This window comes from Canis lupus, chromosome 7, assembly GCF_011100685.1.
Source record: "Canis lupus familiaris isolate Mischka breed German Shepherd chromosome 7, alternate assembly UU_Cfam_GSD_1.0, whole genome shotgun sequence".
Lineage (NCBI taxonomy): Eukaryota > Metazoa > Chordata > Mammalia > Carnivora > Canidae > Canis > Canis lupus.
The window spans coordinates 464,134-478,935 of NC_049228.1; the positions used below are offsets into that span (position 1 = coordinate 464,134).

At 47.2% G+C, this 14,802-nt stretch overlaps 1 protein-coding gene across 6 annotated transcripts in view; it reads left to right on the plus strand.

Moving 5' to 3' along the window:
- The first annotated feature begins 656 nt into the window (after positions 1-656).
- Positions 657-14,802, plus strand: part of KDM5B (lysine demethylase 5B) — an 86,129-nt gene continuing 71,983 nt past the window's right edge. For 4 of the 6 annotated variants that reach the window (XR_005361779.1, XM_038541855.1, XM_038541854.1 and 1 more), the window contains exon 1: positions 672-875. Coding sequence is in view for 4 of the 6 variants with exons in the window: in XM_038541855.1 (XP_038397783.1) it covers positions 672-875 (204 nt within the window). In the remaining 2 variants the exon portion in view is untranslated. Of the gene's footprint in view, positions 876-2,775; positions 2,916-14,802 lie in introns of those variants that run through there. The other 2 variants (XM_038541856.1, XM_038541857.1) reach the window with 2 other exon arrangements.

Sequence of the window (14,802 nt, forward strand, 5' to 3'; positions counted from 1 at the left end):
TGTTAGCGGTGCGAACTTGGGCGAACTGCTTCTGACCTGGGCCTCCCCGACTCCTTGTCTGTAAAGTGGGAAGGAGGGGACCTGCCCCGTGGGGTGGCCGTGCAGGTTCGGGGGCGCATCCTGCGGAGCGCTTAGACGCGGTGCCCGGGACGGGCCAGCGCTCACGGGCCGGCTGGTTACTAACATCCTAACCATTGTTGTCTCGCCTCCATTTTGTTGGTATGTTCCAGGCGCTCCCCCCACCTGGAGGACCCTTCCCCGCCCCCCCGCCCCCCCCCCCCCCCAGTGCCGAACGCCGCCTGCCGGTCCCCGGCGTTTCCCCAAGTGTGTGACCTCGGGTCGCGGCGCCTGCCCCGCGTGCGGGCGCGACTCCTCCTCCACCCGCGCGTTAACTTCTGGGGGCACCGGCCGCGGCCCCAGCGCACCGGCGAGCAGCGCGGGCGCGCGGCCCCGCAGCCCCGAGGCCCCGGCCCCGCCCGGTGCGGGGGCGGGGCCGGGCGCCGGGCGCGGGGGGGCGGGGGGCGGGGAGGGACTCTTTTTCCTCGCCGTGGCGGCGGAGGCGCACGGCGTGGGGAGCGGCGAGACGTCGTCGGAGGAAGGCTGAAAAAGCCCAAGGTGCTGCCGTTGCGAGTACAAGTGGGACCCGCCGCCGCCGGAGCCGCCCCGCGGCGATGGAGCCGGCCGCCGCGCTGCCCCCGGGCCCGCGCCCCGCGCTGCCCCTCGGCGGCCCGGGCCCGCTGGGCGAGTTCCTGCCGCCCCCCGAGTGCCCGGTCTTCGAGCCCAGCTGGGAGGAGTTCGCCGACCCCTTCGCCTTCATCCACAAGATCCGGCCCATCGCCGAGCAGACGGGGATCTGTAAGGTGCGGCCGCCGCCGGTGAGTCACGCCGGCGCCCCGGAGCCCGCTCGCGGCCCGGGCGGGGAGCGAGGACGCGCGGCCGGGGAGGCCCGGGGCGCGGGGGCGGGGGCGGCGGCAAGTTCGGGGCTGCCCCGGGGTCGGCGTCGAGGCCGCGGGCGGGGGCCGGGGCTCCTCCCGGGCGCTTCGGCGGGGCCGCCCCGCGGGCCCGGGCGGACGGGAGGGCGGCCCGGCCCGGGGGTGGGGGTTCGGGTTCGGTTCCGGGCGGCGCGGCGGCCGCGCTGGGCGCGGGGCGCTTCCTGCCGGGGGCGGCGGCGGCGGGCGGCGCGGCTCGGCGGGCCGGGGCTCGCCTCCGCCGGGTGCGGGGGTGCGCGCCGGGTGGGGGTGGGGGACTCGCGAGTTGTCGTGCGCGGACGAAAGTTTTCAATATGGCGGCGGGAGCCCCTGGTCCTTTGTGTGGCGGCGGCGGCGGCCCGGAGCGGCCCTCACCTGGGCGCCCCACCCTGCAGGCGGGGGCGCCCCCTGTCCCCCGGGCCCCGGCCTCCTGGGTCCCCCGGGCCGGGCCGCCGCAGGGGGCGCCCCGCGCTGCCGGGGGCGGGGGGGGCCGCGGGGAGGGCGCCGAGCGGCCGCTGCGGGGGCCGTAAGTGTGCGGGGGGCGCCGGGGGGGCGGGGGGCCGGCGCCGCGCGGGGGGCCCGGCTGGGGGGCGGCGGACGTGTCGGGCCCGAGGCCCGCGCCCGAGGCCGAGGTGCGCCCCGCCGGAGCCGCGAGCGGGGCGCGGGGCGCGGGGCGCGGGGGCTGCGAGCGCGGAGTCCTCGCTAACGGCTCCAACGGGCGCCGGCCTCCCGCCCCGCCCCGCCCCCACCCGGAACTGGGCGCGCGCCGACGCCCCCGCCCCCCGCCCACCTGGCGGCCCCGCGGAGCCTGAGAGCCTGAGCCTGCGGCCGGGCGGGGCGGGGGCCGCTGGGGCTGCCGTCGGAGACCCCCGCCCCCGCCCCCGCCCCCGCCCGGCTCGCCCTTTGTAGTGACACTTCAGTGGCGGGGGTCCTGCTGTCTCCCGCCTCCTTTCTCCCCCAAATTAAACGCAGGCTCCCCGCCTTGGTGGTTCTCGGACAAGTTTGAAGACGGAGATGAGATCCGTGCCCCGGAAGACGGCTGGCCCGCTCGTCCGCTCGTCCGGGGGAAACGTTTGAAAATACACCGTTTGTCTCCCGAGGTGGATCAGGCGGCCGAGGTGGCTGCCGAGGTAGCTGAGGTGGATGAGGTGGCCGAGGCTGCTGAAGGGGCCGAGGAGGCTGAGGCGGCCGCGCCGAGCTGGCCTTTCAGCCTTGCCGCGTAGCTGAGCCTGTGCCCCGCCGGGAAGGCGCCCCGAGTGTGCCGAGCACCCACAGTCCTGTGGGTTGACTCGCCTCGCCTCGCCTCGCCTCGCCTCGCGGCGGGAGGAGCCCGGGGCGCCGTCCTCGGCCTGCCTCCCGCTGCCACACGCACGCCGGCCACCATCTTGTGAGGCGAGCAGGGCGTCGAGGCCGGCGGGTGAGGGGGCGCCGGGAGGCCGCGCTGGAGACCCTCGTGCCCGGGGCTCCCGTCGTCCTTTGTGTGGCGAACTCTGTGCCGCCCGGGCAGCGCCCGTTGGAAGGAGCGCGGAAGGGATCTTCCCAGAAGTTGGAGCCCGGGAAGCGCCTCGTTGGGACGAGGGTCAGGGACCGCCCGGGGCCTGCCTCACGAGGCTGTGGGCAAGTGGCCGCAGACCCCAGGGCCCGGGAACTCCGCCGTCCGGCCTGCGGCGCCCGCGCTGCTCCGACTTGTGTGCGTGACGTCCGGAGGCGGCGGCTCCCGGGCGAGCCGGGGCCGGGGCCGGGGCCGGGGCCGGGGCCGGGGCCGGGGCCGGGGCCGGGGCCGGGGCCGGGGAGGAGCCCCGCAGCGGGTTGCGCCTGCCCTCATCTCCGTATCTTTAATTAATGGTGTTTACACACGTCGCGTCCGTGGCTGCTCTCCGTGAGGCTCCCGAACTCTCGTCCCTCTGCAAACTTGGGCTTCACGGAAATTTGTGAGGATCTAGTGAGGTAAATGCGGTGAAGGGAACACGCTCAAAAGACTTAGATCCTGAATTGAAAGTTTAAAGGGGAACATAAACGTCTTTCAGATTACATCAAGTATGTAGGACAACCAGATTTATTTCCTGGGCTTTAAAAAAAAAATTTTTTTTAAACTTACAATTAGTCCGACTTCTGGTTTTGCTGCCTTTAAAATGTACACTCTCATTTCCTCCTTGATGTGCTTAGATGTCTTTTTAAGGACAAATTTTCATCTTGCTTTGTGGTATTTGGAAATGATTAATATTAGGAGTGTAACCATTAGGCAAAAAATAGTTGGCTGCTCGGTGGATACTTTTTTGGGTCTCTCAAGTTTGATTGGAATATACTTGATGGCTTTAATGACTTTCTTTGTTGCCCTCAAACGCCTAACATTTGGCCATAGATAGGCAGATTCCACATATTTCTTCTTTGCCAGTGTCCAAAAATAAGAGATTTAAATCAAACCCCAGATGGCACAGTAAACACATTTTTTCAGCTTTAACTTTCTGTGGGTCATTATTTTGATCCCTTCATCTTTATAGCCAAAGCGAAAAACTTTCAAGTGTGTTAACACAGTCAGCGTCTTTGAGTGCGCCTGCGGGTTCTACCATTAGGAGCAGGGAGGAGCTTAAATACACGTCTTTGTCTGGTTAGAGGCGTTAATGATCTAGAGCTCCTTTACTCTCCTCCCAGCCTATCAATCTCCCTAATTTTAGGTTTGATTGACTTTGACCTAACCCTCTCTGTTGTTTTCCCAGTTCCTTTGGTGTCCTGGAGTTTTTCTCTTGATTGTGATTCTTTAGTCACCTTAGGCCTCTTAACATTTGGAGAAAAAGGCTTATCAGTAGAAACTTCTTTGAGCAAAAGAAAAACTTACAATTACTTTAAAAAGATAACAGCTTTAGGGACGCCTGGGTGGCTCAGTGGTTGAGCATCTGCCTTGGGCTCAGGTTGTGACCCAGGGTCCTGAGATGGAGTCCCAGGGTGGGCTCCCCCCACAGGGAGCCTGCTTCTCCCTCTGCCTCTGTCTCTGCGCCTCTCTCTCCCCGCCCCCCCCCCATGTGTCTCTCATGAATAAATAAATAAAATATAACAAAAAATAAATAACAGCTTTATTAAAATGTAACTCGTGTACCATATAACTCATGGATTTAAAATGTTATCAGTAGTAGTTTTAAGTAGTTTCAGGGTTGTAAAACCATCACCAATGTTAGAACCAATCACAAATGTTAGAACATTTTCATCACACTTAAAAGAAACCCTCTTTTGCTCACTTATAATTGCCTTTTTTTTTTCTTTTAAAGATTTTATTTATTCATTAGAGATACACACACAGAGGGAGGCAGAGACACAGGCAGAGAGAAGCAGGCTCCATGGAGCGAGCCCAATGCAGGACTTGTCCCAGGACCCCAGGATCATGCCCTGGGCCGAAGGCAGGCGCTAAACCGCTGCACCACCCAGGGATCTCCTATAACTGCCTTTTAAGACAAATTTAGAACCATACTACTCAGAAGAAAAACTTTTTTTCTCACTTAGGAGGCTGAATTAAGTCCTATAGATGTAGCTTGAAAGTGTCTGTCTTAAAGTAAAAACAAACTCCATTTGTTATTAGTCTTTGAATGGGTGTTTAGCTGAATTTGACTTTGCCGGTGGTAAATGGTAAATTAGTCACACTAGGAGCCATGAACCTCTCCACCTAGTTGTTAACTTTTAGTGAACTAATCAACAAAATTAATAGACTTTTAGGATAGAATGTGAGTGATAGTGCAAAAAGGTGAGGCAGATCAGCTTAAGATTCATACCACCACCACCACCCCCAAGAAAAATTTCCCTACCAGAGATTACAGGATTTGTTTTTAAACAGGCAACCTAAACCTCTTTAAAGAACAAAACAAATTGAGAATTGCCTTTGAAAAGTATTAGTGTTGTGTTAAAGTTGGGGTTTATATTCTTTCATTATTGAGATACACTGATAAAAAAAAATTAGAGGAAATTTATTAGCTCTCAACTTCAATCTTTGTCTCAAAGGCCCTTAATTTTCTTTCTGATGTGTTGGCCTAAATTTAAGAGTATTTCTGTTTGATCAGCAGAACTCATTTATTTGCTTAATTTGGGGGACGACAACAAAGTTTAGGATGTTTAGGGTACTTTAGTAGGCAGCTAGAAATCTTCCAGTGAGGTAATTTTCTTTTAGAAAGAAAAAAAAAAAAGGGATCCCTGGGTGGCCCAGCGGTTTAGTGCCTGCCTTCCGCCCAGGGCGTGAACCTGGAGACCTGGGATCGAATCCCACGTCGGGCTCCCGGTGCATGGAGCCTGCTTCTCCCTCTGCCTGTGTCTCTGCCCATCTCTCTCTCTCTCTCTCTGTGACTATCATAAATAAATAAAAATTAAAAAGAAAAGAAAAGAAAAGAAAAAAATTCATTGTATAAGTTATTGGATAAAAAAAAATTGAATCTGGTTTATGTGCTATAAATGGGATCTTTTTCTAGACTTTTGTAACTTCTTGTCTTAATTGGACTACATTAAAGGTTGACTATAGAGAAGGATAAAGGGAGAACTCATACCCCCCTCCACTGCATGAAAGTGCTAATTAGGTTCATAGATTTAGGTTCTAGGAAACTTGTGCACCTCTTTCCAAAGGACGTGTATAGGTTTAAAAAACCAGGAGCCTGGAAAATCCTTGCTTTCCTCCTTATACAGACCTTTCAGCTTGAGTTGTGTTGAGTTGGTGGTGTGATTTTTCCTTGCTAAGAGATTTAGATATTCTCTGGAGATTATGCTAATATACCTGTTTTAAATGCAGAACAATCTCAAAAAAAAAAAAAAAGTGGAATAAATGTTGGGAATTGAAGAGTTGTCTGTACTTTCCTTTCTGAAATTTTAAGTTTGGGTCATTGGAGGAGGAATCACCAGAGGCAAACTGATGAGTCCCTTTGGAGTAAGTGGCTGGGTAGAGTGGTTCTTTGGGAAAGCCGTATCACTTGGGCTCCTCAAATTTTGCTTTATATTAAAGTTTGAGAAATTTCTAACTGGGATTTAAAATCTGATTTGTGAGAAGCTTTTTTGAAACCCTAGAATTGTATGCAGCATAGCAAGGATTTATTAACTGCTGTGTCTTAGCATGGGATTAAAGAGAAAAATTAAATGAGATGCTACCTTTCTTTGTACACCTCCAAAAATTCTTCCAAAAATGCTGCTTTTTCTGTTATTAACTATTAGATGATTTCTATGGTGAATGTGCTTTTTATAATCCCCAAGTTTATGAACCAGACTAATGAGGAAAAGCTGCCACCAGGGCAGTGAGACATCTCTGTTCCATAATTGTGTGATGTTTGGAACAAAGATGTGGAATTTGACTAAATGCATTCTTTTTTTTTTTTTTTTAATTTTTTTAATTTTTATTTATTTATGATAGTCACAGTGAGAGAGAGAGAGAGGCAGAGACACAGGCAGAGGGAGAAGCAGGCTCCCGATCCCGGGTCTCCAGGATCGCGCCCTGGGCCAAAGGCAGGCGCCAAACCGCTGCGCCACCCAGCGATCCCGACTAAATGCATTCTTATAAGTTCTCCCCCCACCCCTTTTTAAAACATTCAGATCTTTCATTGGAGACCACTTCTCAAAGTTTCATTGCCTTACAACTTTAGGCTGGGCCTAGAGTCATCCCATCTGTATATCTTTTTTTTTTTTTCTTTTTTCTTTTTTCATCATATGAACTTACTTTCTGGGTGTAAAGTTTAGTTACTTTTCCAGAGCTGTCACTTCCAGTGTGTAAAGTAAGATCTTTTTATTATGATAAAATAGCTTATTCAGTTGAGCATCTGCCTTTGGCTCAGGTGGTCCTGGGATCAAGCTGCACATCAGACTCCCTGCTTAGCAGGGGAGTCAGCTTCTCCCTCTCTCTCCGTTCCCTCTGTCGCCTCCGCCCTGCTCATGTGTTCTCTCTCTCACACTCTCTCAAATAAATGAAATCTTAAAAATACTATGAAAATACTCAGACACAAAAGCATAGGGAATGTAATAGCCCCTTTCCTGGATAGAGAAAAGCAGATGGCAGATTAGCAGCATTGGGATTGAGAATAAGCTAGTGACCTTCAGTTGTAAAGAAAATTTCGCTTAGCTTTCGTCCTATTCAGGGTGTGAGTGAGCTTTGAGCAGTTAGGAATGAGGTTTCTAGCCTTTAGTGAATGATGGTCACTTTGCTCAATTAGAATGGGGACTGTATTTCTCAAAAAAACCTTTTTTTAAAGATTTTATTTTTAAGTTATCTCTCTATCCAACACAGGACTTGAACCTACAACCTGAAGATAAGACTTGAATGTTCCACCGACTGAGCCAGCCAGGCACCCTTGTATTTCTCAATTTTAATCAGTGGCTTTGTTAATTTATTACACATTTCTTGGAACCTATGCAGAAATTTGACCTTCAGGCCAACTCCTGGCATCCAGAAGTTTGGTGGTGGTGGTTGGAGGGCATTCTCTGCAAGCATCTTTCCATTGTCTCTGTCCATTTCCCTGTCTGCCAGGATATCTCAACTGTTTTCTCCCTTGGTGGTGGTATAGCTACTTCATTGTAACATGGCTTGGGACAGGCATGCTAATATTTGCACCAATTACAATTACTATAGGGGAGAAGAATCTGAAATTTCATTTGGAAAAGGAGTTTTAAGGAAATGAGAAAAAAGGGTCTAATGAGTTGTTGGTTAGGTTGTTAGGTTCATTTTTCTGTGAAGAGTGGTAGTTTGGCCTTAGCCTTGATGGTGCAGTTTCTGCTTCAGGAGAATTGTTGTTAAACATTTCTGTGGTTTCAAAAGTTTAAAGGGAACAGTTTAAAAATCAGGTCATTTAAAAATATTTTGTGTCAATAACTCCTTAAAATTTAATTGCTTTCCCCACCAAAATAATAACTTAATTTCTTAGATAGGAAACTGGTTAAACAAGGCCAAGCAGATCACATATGAATGGTTTTTTAGGACTTGATAATACCATTTAACTTGGTAATGTGTTATTTTACAATAGATGTAAAATTTAGAGAACATTGTACATAAGTAAAAATAAGTTTAATCAAGGGGAGTGGATGTAGATTATTTTTTAAAAGTCTTGTTTATTCTTTTAAAGATTTTATTGGGGGGGGGGAGAGGGAGAGATATCACTAGTGGCAGGAGGGGCAGAGGGAGAGAGAGAAGCAGACTCCTTCCTGAGCAGGGAGCCCGTTGTGGGGCTCGATCCTGGGACTCTGAGACCATGACCTGATCTGAAGGCAGACACTTAATGGACTAAGCCACTCAGGCGCCCCTAGAGTCTGTTTCTTTATTATGCAAAAGGAGGAGTAGGGTGTTTCTAGATTTTAGGAAATGAGTGGGTAGAGTCTTGAGTCTAATTCTGTCACGACCTTGGACAATGTCATTTTTCTCCAATGTATGCCTTCTCATCTGCTTTAAGGGGATCCGACACTGACCTAGGGCTGCTGTCCAGATTAATTAATTGATGGATTGTAAGGAGCTTAAATCCTAAAGCTTTATTTGTTCACTGCTAAGAAGAGTCTGGGGACAGATTTAGCGAGACAGGAGCTAGTGCCAAATATGTATCCCTCCTTTTCCCCTACAGTGAAGGGATTTTTAAAAAGTGAAACTTGAAGAGTCAAAAGTTCAGCATCGAAACTACAATGTACAGACTGTAATTCTTCTGTTGGCCTACATGAAGCTTGTTTATTCCTGGATATTTTTAAAAATAAGTGAGATTAAAAAAATTAGTGAGATTCAAATCTTTTTTCAAGTACAGCTATTACAAACTATTTCAGAAAATTTACAGGTGCATGTGTTATGTATGTCTTGTGTAGTGTGCCTGTTCAGGCAGGAGTTTGTATTAGGTGAGCTTTGTGTTAAGAAATGTTTAAAATTATTTAAGTTTCTCTAGTATGTGATGGCTGTGATGCTGTTGAAGCCCTGCAAATGGAATTTGCAATTTAAATAATCCCAATTCTTGCTAGGTAGGAAATTCAGTCAGTAGGTTGTGTCTTTAATATTCCACGACTATTTTTCTTCTAAAGTGGGGAGAAAGGTAAAAAGGTGGCAGGGAAAATGTTTATTTTGATTCTCAGCACAGAACCTGAGCCTTTAGTAAACAATTAGGCAGATTTAAGAAAAATAATAAAGCTAATGAGAACTCCCATACAGACCTGGATTTCCCAGTTTTTTGTCTGAATATATCTTGTTATCGGACCTCATAACATTACCTCTTAAGTGGACCCATATATACTGTGTTTCTACTACTGTTTTTTTTTTTTTTTTTTAGGGAGCGCACAAGCATAGGTGGGGCAGAAGGAGAGGGAGGGAGAATCTCAAGCAGACTCTGTGCTGAGCTTGGGGCCCACTGTGGGGCTCAATCCTGCTGACCCTGAGATCATGACCTAAGCCAAAACCAAGAAGAGTTGGAGGCTTAACCCACTGTGCCAACCATGTGCCCCTGGTTTTCTTGTTTTTATCTTGAATCAAGCAGTTTATTCAGTATTACTTTCTAGATGTTTATATACATTAAAGAGTTTTTAATATAAATTTTAAGTCTTTAACTGTTGAGTATTTTAGTTGGGAGCATGCATGTAGCCTAAGATTTCTCTTTTGAGGTATACTCCTTATGTGGCCTTAGGCAGATTTTTGTGCATTCCTGTGCTAATTCTTGCCATCTCATTGGCTTGACCTGATTGTAATGTTCAGAGAACTGTGTTGAGCACTTGGTTGGAACTTTTATTAAGCACATGTTCCTATGTGGCATACATATGCCAGACTACAGATACTGAAATGTTCCATTTTACTTTAATCTCATAACTCCCGAAACAAAGAACAAATCCCTATCAAACCCACATAATTACAAGGTCTTTAAGGCAAGATCCTCCCAGTTTTCTTTGTGGTTGTACCAACTCATCATTTGGTGATATTTAAACCAGATGGTAACGTCTCATCTTTGCCAGTCTTTAACTTGGAGGAAAGAGATGGGGAAAGCGGGATCTCTTAGGATTTGTATTATGGTATCTTTATTTGTGAGACAGGGTGAGGGAATGGAGATGAGAGAGAGGTCTACAAGGACTCTTTGGAGTGTAACTTCCATTTTGTAAAATTTCAAGTATTCCAGGCTTTTTCTTCTCCCAGAGAGGCTCTTCTCCGGTAGTAATGATGTATTTTGGATAAATTGAGAATAGCCACCAGATTTTCTAGTAGGAAGCTGGCTTCAGGGATTTGTGTAGGGTGTAGCTTTAGGGTTTTTAAAAATTGTACTTGATGGCAGTCCATTCTTCTGGCTGCTTCTCTCTCTCCACTTTTTTTCCACTGCTAATCTTGTAGCTTTTGCATTTATAAAATGGATCTTTCACTTATATAATAATTGCTTATCAAGATTTTTTTGAGAGGAACAGAGTTTAGCATTTGACTTAGGATCCAAGGTAATTTGTTTTTGGAGGTTGGTACTAGCTAGCTAGGAGATGACAACTTGAAGAGAACAGATTTGATGGAAAGAATACTAGAGTAGGAATCAAACAAAACATTTACCTTCTGATGTGTGTTCCACTGTTGATGTGTTACCCTTGAGCTGTTAGCTTTAAGAGGGTCATGACTATTTTCAGAGTTTTTTATTCCGTTAAACTTGTCTATAAGATGGGGATAATGCTGGCCCTGTTTTATATAGTGAGGCCTAAAAGAGGTAAGTAAACTTACTCTAGGTCGCCTCACTATTAAGTGGTGGAGTCAGGATTTGAACCTAGAGTTATACTGCACCTAACTACTATGTATGTTGCCTCGTAGATCCATAGTTAACGATACAGTTGCGATTACATGAGACAGTTGATGAAAAATTATGAATCTTTTATCATTTTATTATTATTTATTTCATTATCTTTATATTATTCTTAAACATTTTCTTTTTTCTTTTTCCTTTTTTTTTTTTTTTTTTTTTTTTTTTTTTTTTTTTTTTAGAGATTTTACCCATTTATTTGAGAGAGAGCAAGTGCATGAGTGGGGTGAGGGGCAGAGGGAAAAGGAGACTCCTCGCTGAGCAGGGAGCCGTCTCAGGTCTTGATGCAGAGACTCCAGGATCGTGACCTGAGCTGAAGGCAGTTGTTTAACTGACTGAGCCACCCAGGTGCCTGTAAGGTGACACAACTTTTAAAAGACAGTTTGGAGACTTTCAAATCATGGCTTTATTACTTCCAAGTCCACTGTTCATCCTACTGATACACAGTGGCTCCCTTAATCCACTAAGTCACCCAGGCGCCCTTATAGTGGCTCCCTTAATAGGTCCCAGGAATTAGGCAGCTCTTCTCATATCCCCTTACAGACCTTTCAGGAAGAAGAGTAGTTTTCCCTGGCTTCCTTCTCCCCATCTGAAGGGAAATCAATAAAATTAGTAACGATGTCAGATGATATTAGAATACCGTTTCCTGGACACCTGGGTGGCTCAGGTGTCTCGTGTGTCTGCTTTTGGCTCAGGTCATGATCCTGGGTCCTGGGATTGAGTCCTACACTGGGCTCCCTGCTCAGTAGGGAGCCTGTTCCTCCCTCTTCCTCTATATGCTGCTCCCCTTGCTTGTGCTCTCTCTCTCTCTCTGTCAAGAAGAAACAAAAAACAAAAAAACAAAACACTTTTTCATTTTGTCTATCTCTAAAATTTATTTATGAAATTTTAAGTAAATCCTATGTCCTCATTTTTTTAGTTTATTAATATGTATGAGCTTTGCATTTCATGTATTATTGGTTGCTTGACCCATTTATATGGAAACTCCTAGGGACCACCTAGGTTCAACTGGAAGAGTATTTAGGACTTAGGCCCCGCGAATGTAGCCCTCCTGCCCATGAAAATCATCCTGGATTCCACTCCAGAATTGAATTAGAGTCATGGGATGCCCATATGTTTGAATTTTAAGAAGTTCCTCTGGTCATTTTAAAACCCAACTGGGTTTAAAAAACTACTGGTTTAGGGATCCCTGGGTGGCCCAGCGGTTTAGTGCCTGCCTTCGGCCCAGGGAATGATCCTGGAGTCCTGGGATCGAGTTCCGCATCGGGCTCCCTGCATGGAGCCTGCTTCTCCCTCTACCTGTGTGTCTCTGCCTCTCTGTGTATCTCATGAATAAATAAATAAAATCTTTAAAAAACAAAACAAAAAAACTACTGGTTCAGATAGATCCCTGATGCGGTTTAGGCAGTTGTTAATATAAGGAATTCTCTATCTGTTGATTTTGAATTAGTAGAATTTCTCAGTTCTACTACCAGAAACTAGGGAATTCTTTTTGTCAGCTCTGGTGAATGAAGAAACGAATTGGGTCCGTGGGTTTGGTTGTGGGTTGAGTTCAATACATTTAAAGATTTTTATTTACTCATTTTTAGAAAGAAGAGCATGAGTGGAGGGGTGGGGCAGGCAGGGAGGGAGAAGGACAAGCTGATTCCATACTGAGCTTGGAGCCCTACCCAGGGCTTGATCCCATGATCCTGAGATCATGACGAGCCTAAACCAAGAGCCGGACACTTCACCAACTGAGCCACCCAGGCACCCTAGTTCAGCACATTTATTGATGTATCAATAAGGGCTGGGCATTGTATTAAGAGTTTTAGAAATAGAAATGAATTACATAGCTTTGACTTAAAGGAACTCACTGTCTATTGGTGAGAGAGATCTACAGCTAGATTACATGGTGTGATGTGTGTCGGTAATGGATATTGTGTTAAATTTTTTTTTTAAACAATTTTATTTATTCATGAGAGACAGAGAGAGAGGCAGAGACATAGGCAGAGGGAGAAGCAGGCTCCACGTAGGGAGCCCGACATGGGACTCGATCCCTGGTCTCCAGGATCAGACCCTGGACTGAAGGCGGTGTCAAACCACTGAGCCACCCGGGTTGCCCAAATAAAATCTTAAAAATAAATAAATAAATAAATAAATAAATAAATAAATAAACAAACAAACAAACCAACCAACCAACCAACCAACCAACCAACCCTGGAAAAGTAGATAGTAGAAAAGTTTTTATAGTGTGGCCTTTTGATACCAGGTAGCCATTCAAATGATCAATTTTATTAGGTTGCAATTTCTGCATATTTTAGGCTAAAGTGGATTATCTTTTTTTAAATTTTTTTATTTATGATAGTCACACAGAGAGAGAGAGAGAGAGAGAGAGAGAGGGGGTTGGGGGCAGAGACACAGGCAGAGGGAGAAGCAGGCTCCATGCACCGGGAGCCCAACGTGGGATTCGATCCTGGGTCTCCAGGATCACGCCCTGGGCCAAAGGCAGGCGCTAAACCGCTGCGCCACCCAGGGATCCCTGGATTATCTTTTAAATCAAATTATTATTAAATGTGGCAATAAGTGTGAAATAAATAAGGCAGTTAATAGTGGTATCTCTACAGTAATAGCATGGTTTGAGATCTATCCTAGGATAAATTTAAGACCTTTGGGGATAAGATCTATTTATGTACCATTGTAAGTTGAGAATGGCTGTTAGTGCATCCTTTTTTCTTTCAAGGAGGTCTATTAACCTTCAAACATGGTCAGAATTATAGTGGGTTGAGTAGAATTGCATGTTGCCCTTATGTGAATATTAAATGATCTAGCAGGGGGATGAATGGAGCAGCTTCCTAACAATTTCTGTTCAAGCCCAGGGTTCAGTCTTTTACTTCAAATATGGCTGTTAGGAATTGTATAGGCTCTAAAATTATTTCCACTTTTAACGTTAGGCTTGCAGTTGATTGCAGCAAGGCTAAATAGCTGTTAAATGTTTGTATCCAGGAAATGAATGGCTTACTATTTATTTATTTTTAAGACTTTATTTGGGGCAGCCCTCGTGGCCCAGTGGTTTGGCACTGCCTTCAGCCCGGGGCATGACCCTGGAGGCCCAGGATCCAGCCCCACATCGGGCTCCCTACATGGAGCCTGCTTTTCCCTCTGCCTGTGTCTCTGCCTCTCTCTCTCTCTCTGTCTCTGTGCCTCTCATGAATGAATAAATTTTTTAAAAATCTTAAAAAAAAAAAAAAGACTTTATTTGACAGCACGTGCGCACAAGCAGAGGGAGAGGGAGAAGCAGGTTCCCCTCAGCGCAGGGAGCCTGACGAGGGGCTCCAACCCTGGACCCTGGGATCATGATCTGAGCCAGAGGCAGATGCTTAATGGACTGAACCACCCAGGTGCCCCCACCCCGCCCTTTTTTAGTACAATTGCCAAATGTATCTTCAAATGGAACATCAAGCAAAACAAAGATTTTGTAGTCTTTCAGTATCTTCTCAGAGACTCAGGCTGATTTTAGTGTCACTACTGTCCCTTTCGTGACTGTGCTTTTGAATCTTGGGAGTATCCAGTTTGTAAAGTATTAAAGCTGTAGAACATGTGTTGACGGATTCAGTGAGACCTTAATGTTAGGGTGTGAGCTGTTTACCTTTCCCTGCCCTTGGTTCCCAGGTGGGTTTGGGTGTTGCTGAGGAGAAGGTGATAGGGGTAGAGTCCAACTTTTTTCCTCAACCCCTTCCCCTGACAAATCATTTCTGGAACTTTTCTCTGAAGTATGCCAGTTATCTTTTCTTAACCTCGGTAGCCTCAATTCTTCTTGGTAGCCTCAATTTTCTATCTTTTCCACACTGGGATTGTACTTATGAAAGAAAACAGTCAAAACTACTTATTAAATTTCCTTGGGGAAGAAACTGTGGTAGTGTAACCACTTGATGGTAACATGGCTTGGTATAGGCATATAGAAGTAATATTTGCCCCGAGTATAATTGCTGTGGGGAGAAGAATCTGAAATTCTGGTTCCGTTCGGTGACTTTTGTGTCATGAGATGTCTATGAATGATCTGAAAGAACACTTTTCTCTTAAATTTTCATGATGGACCTCTCAGCCTGTTTGAGTGG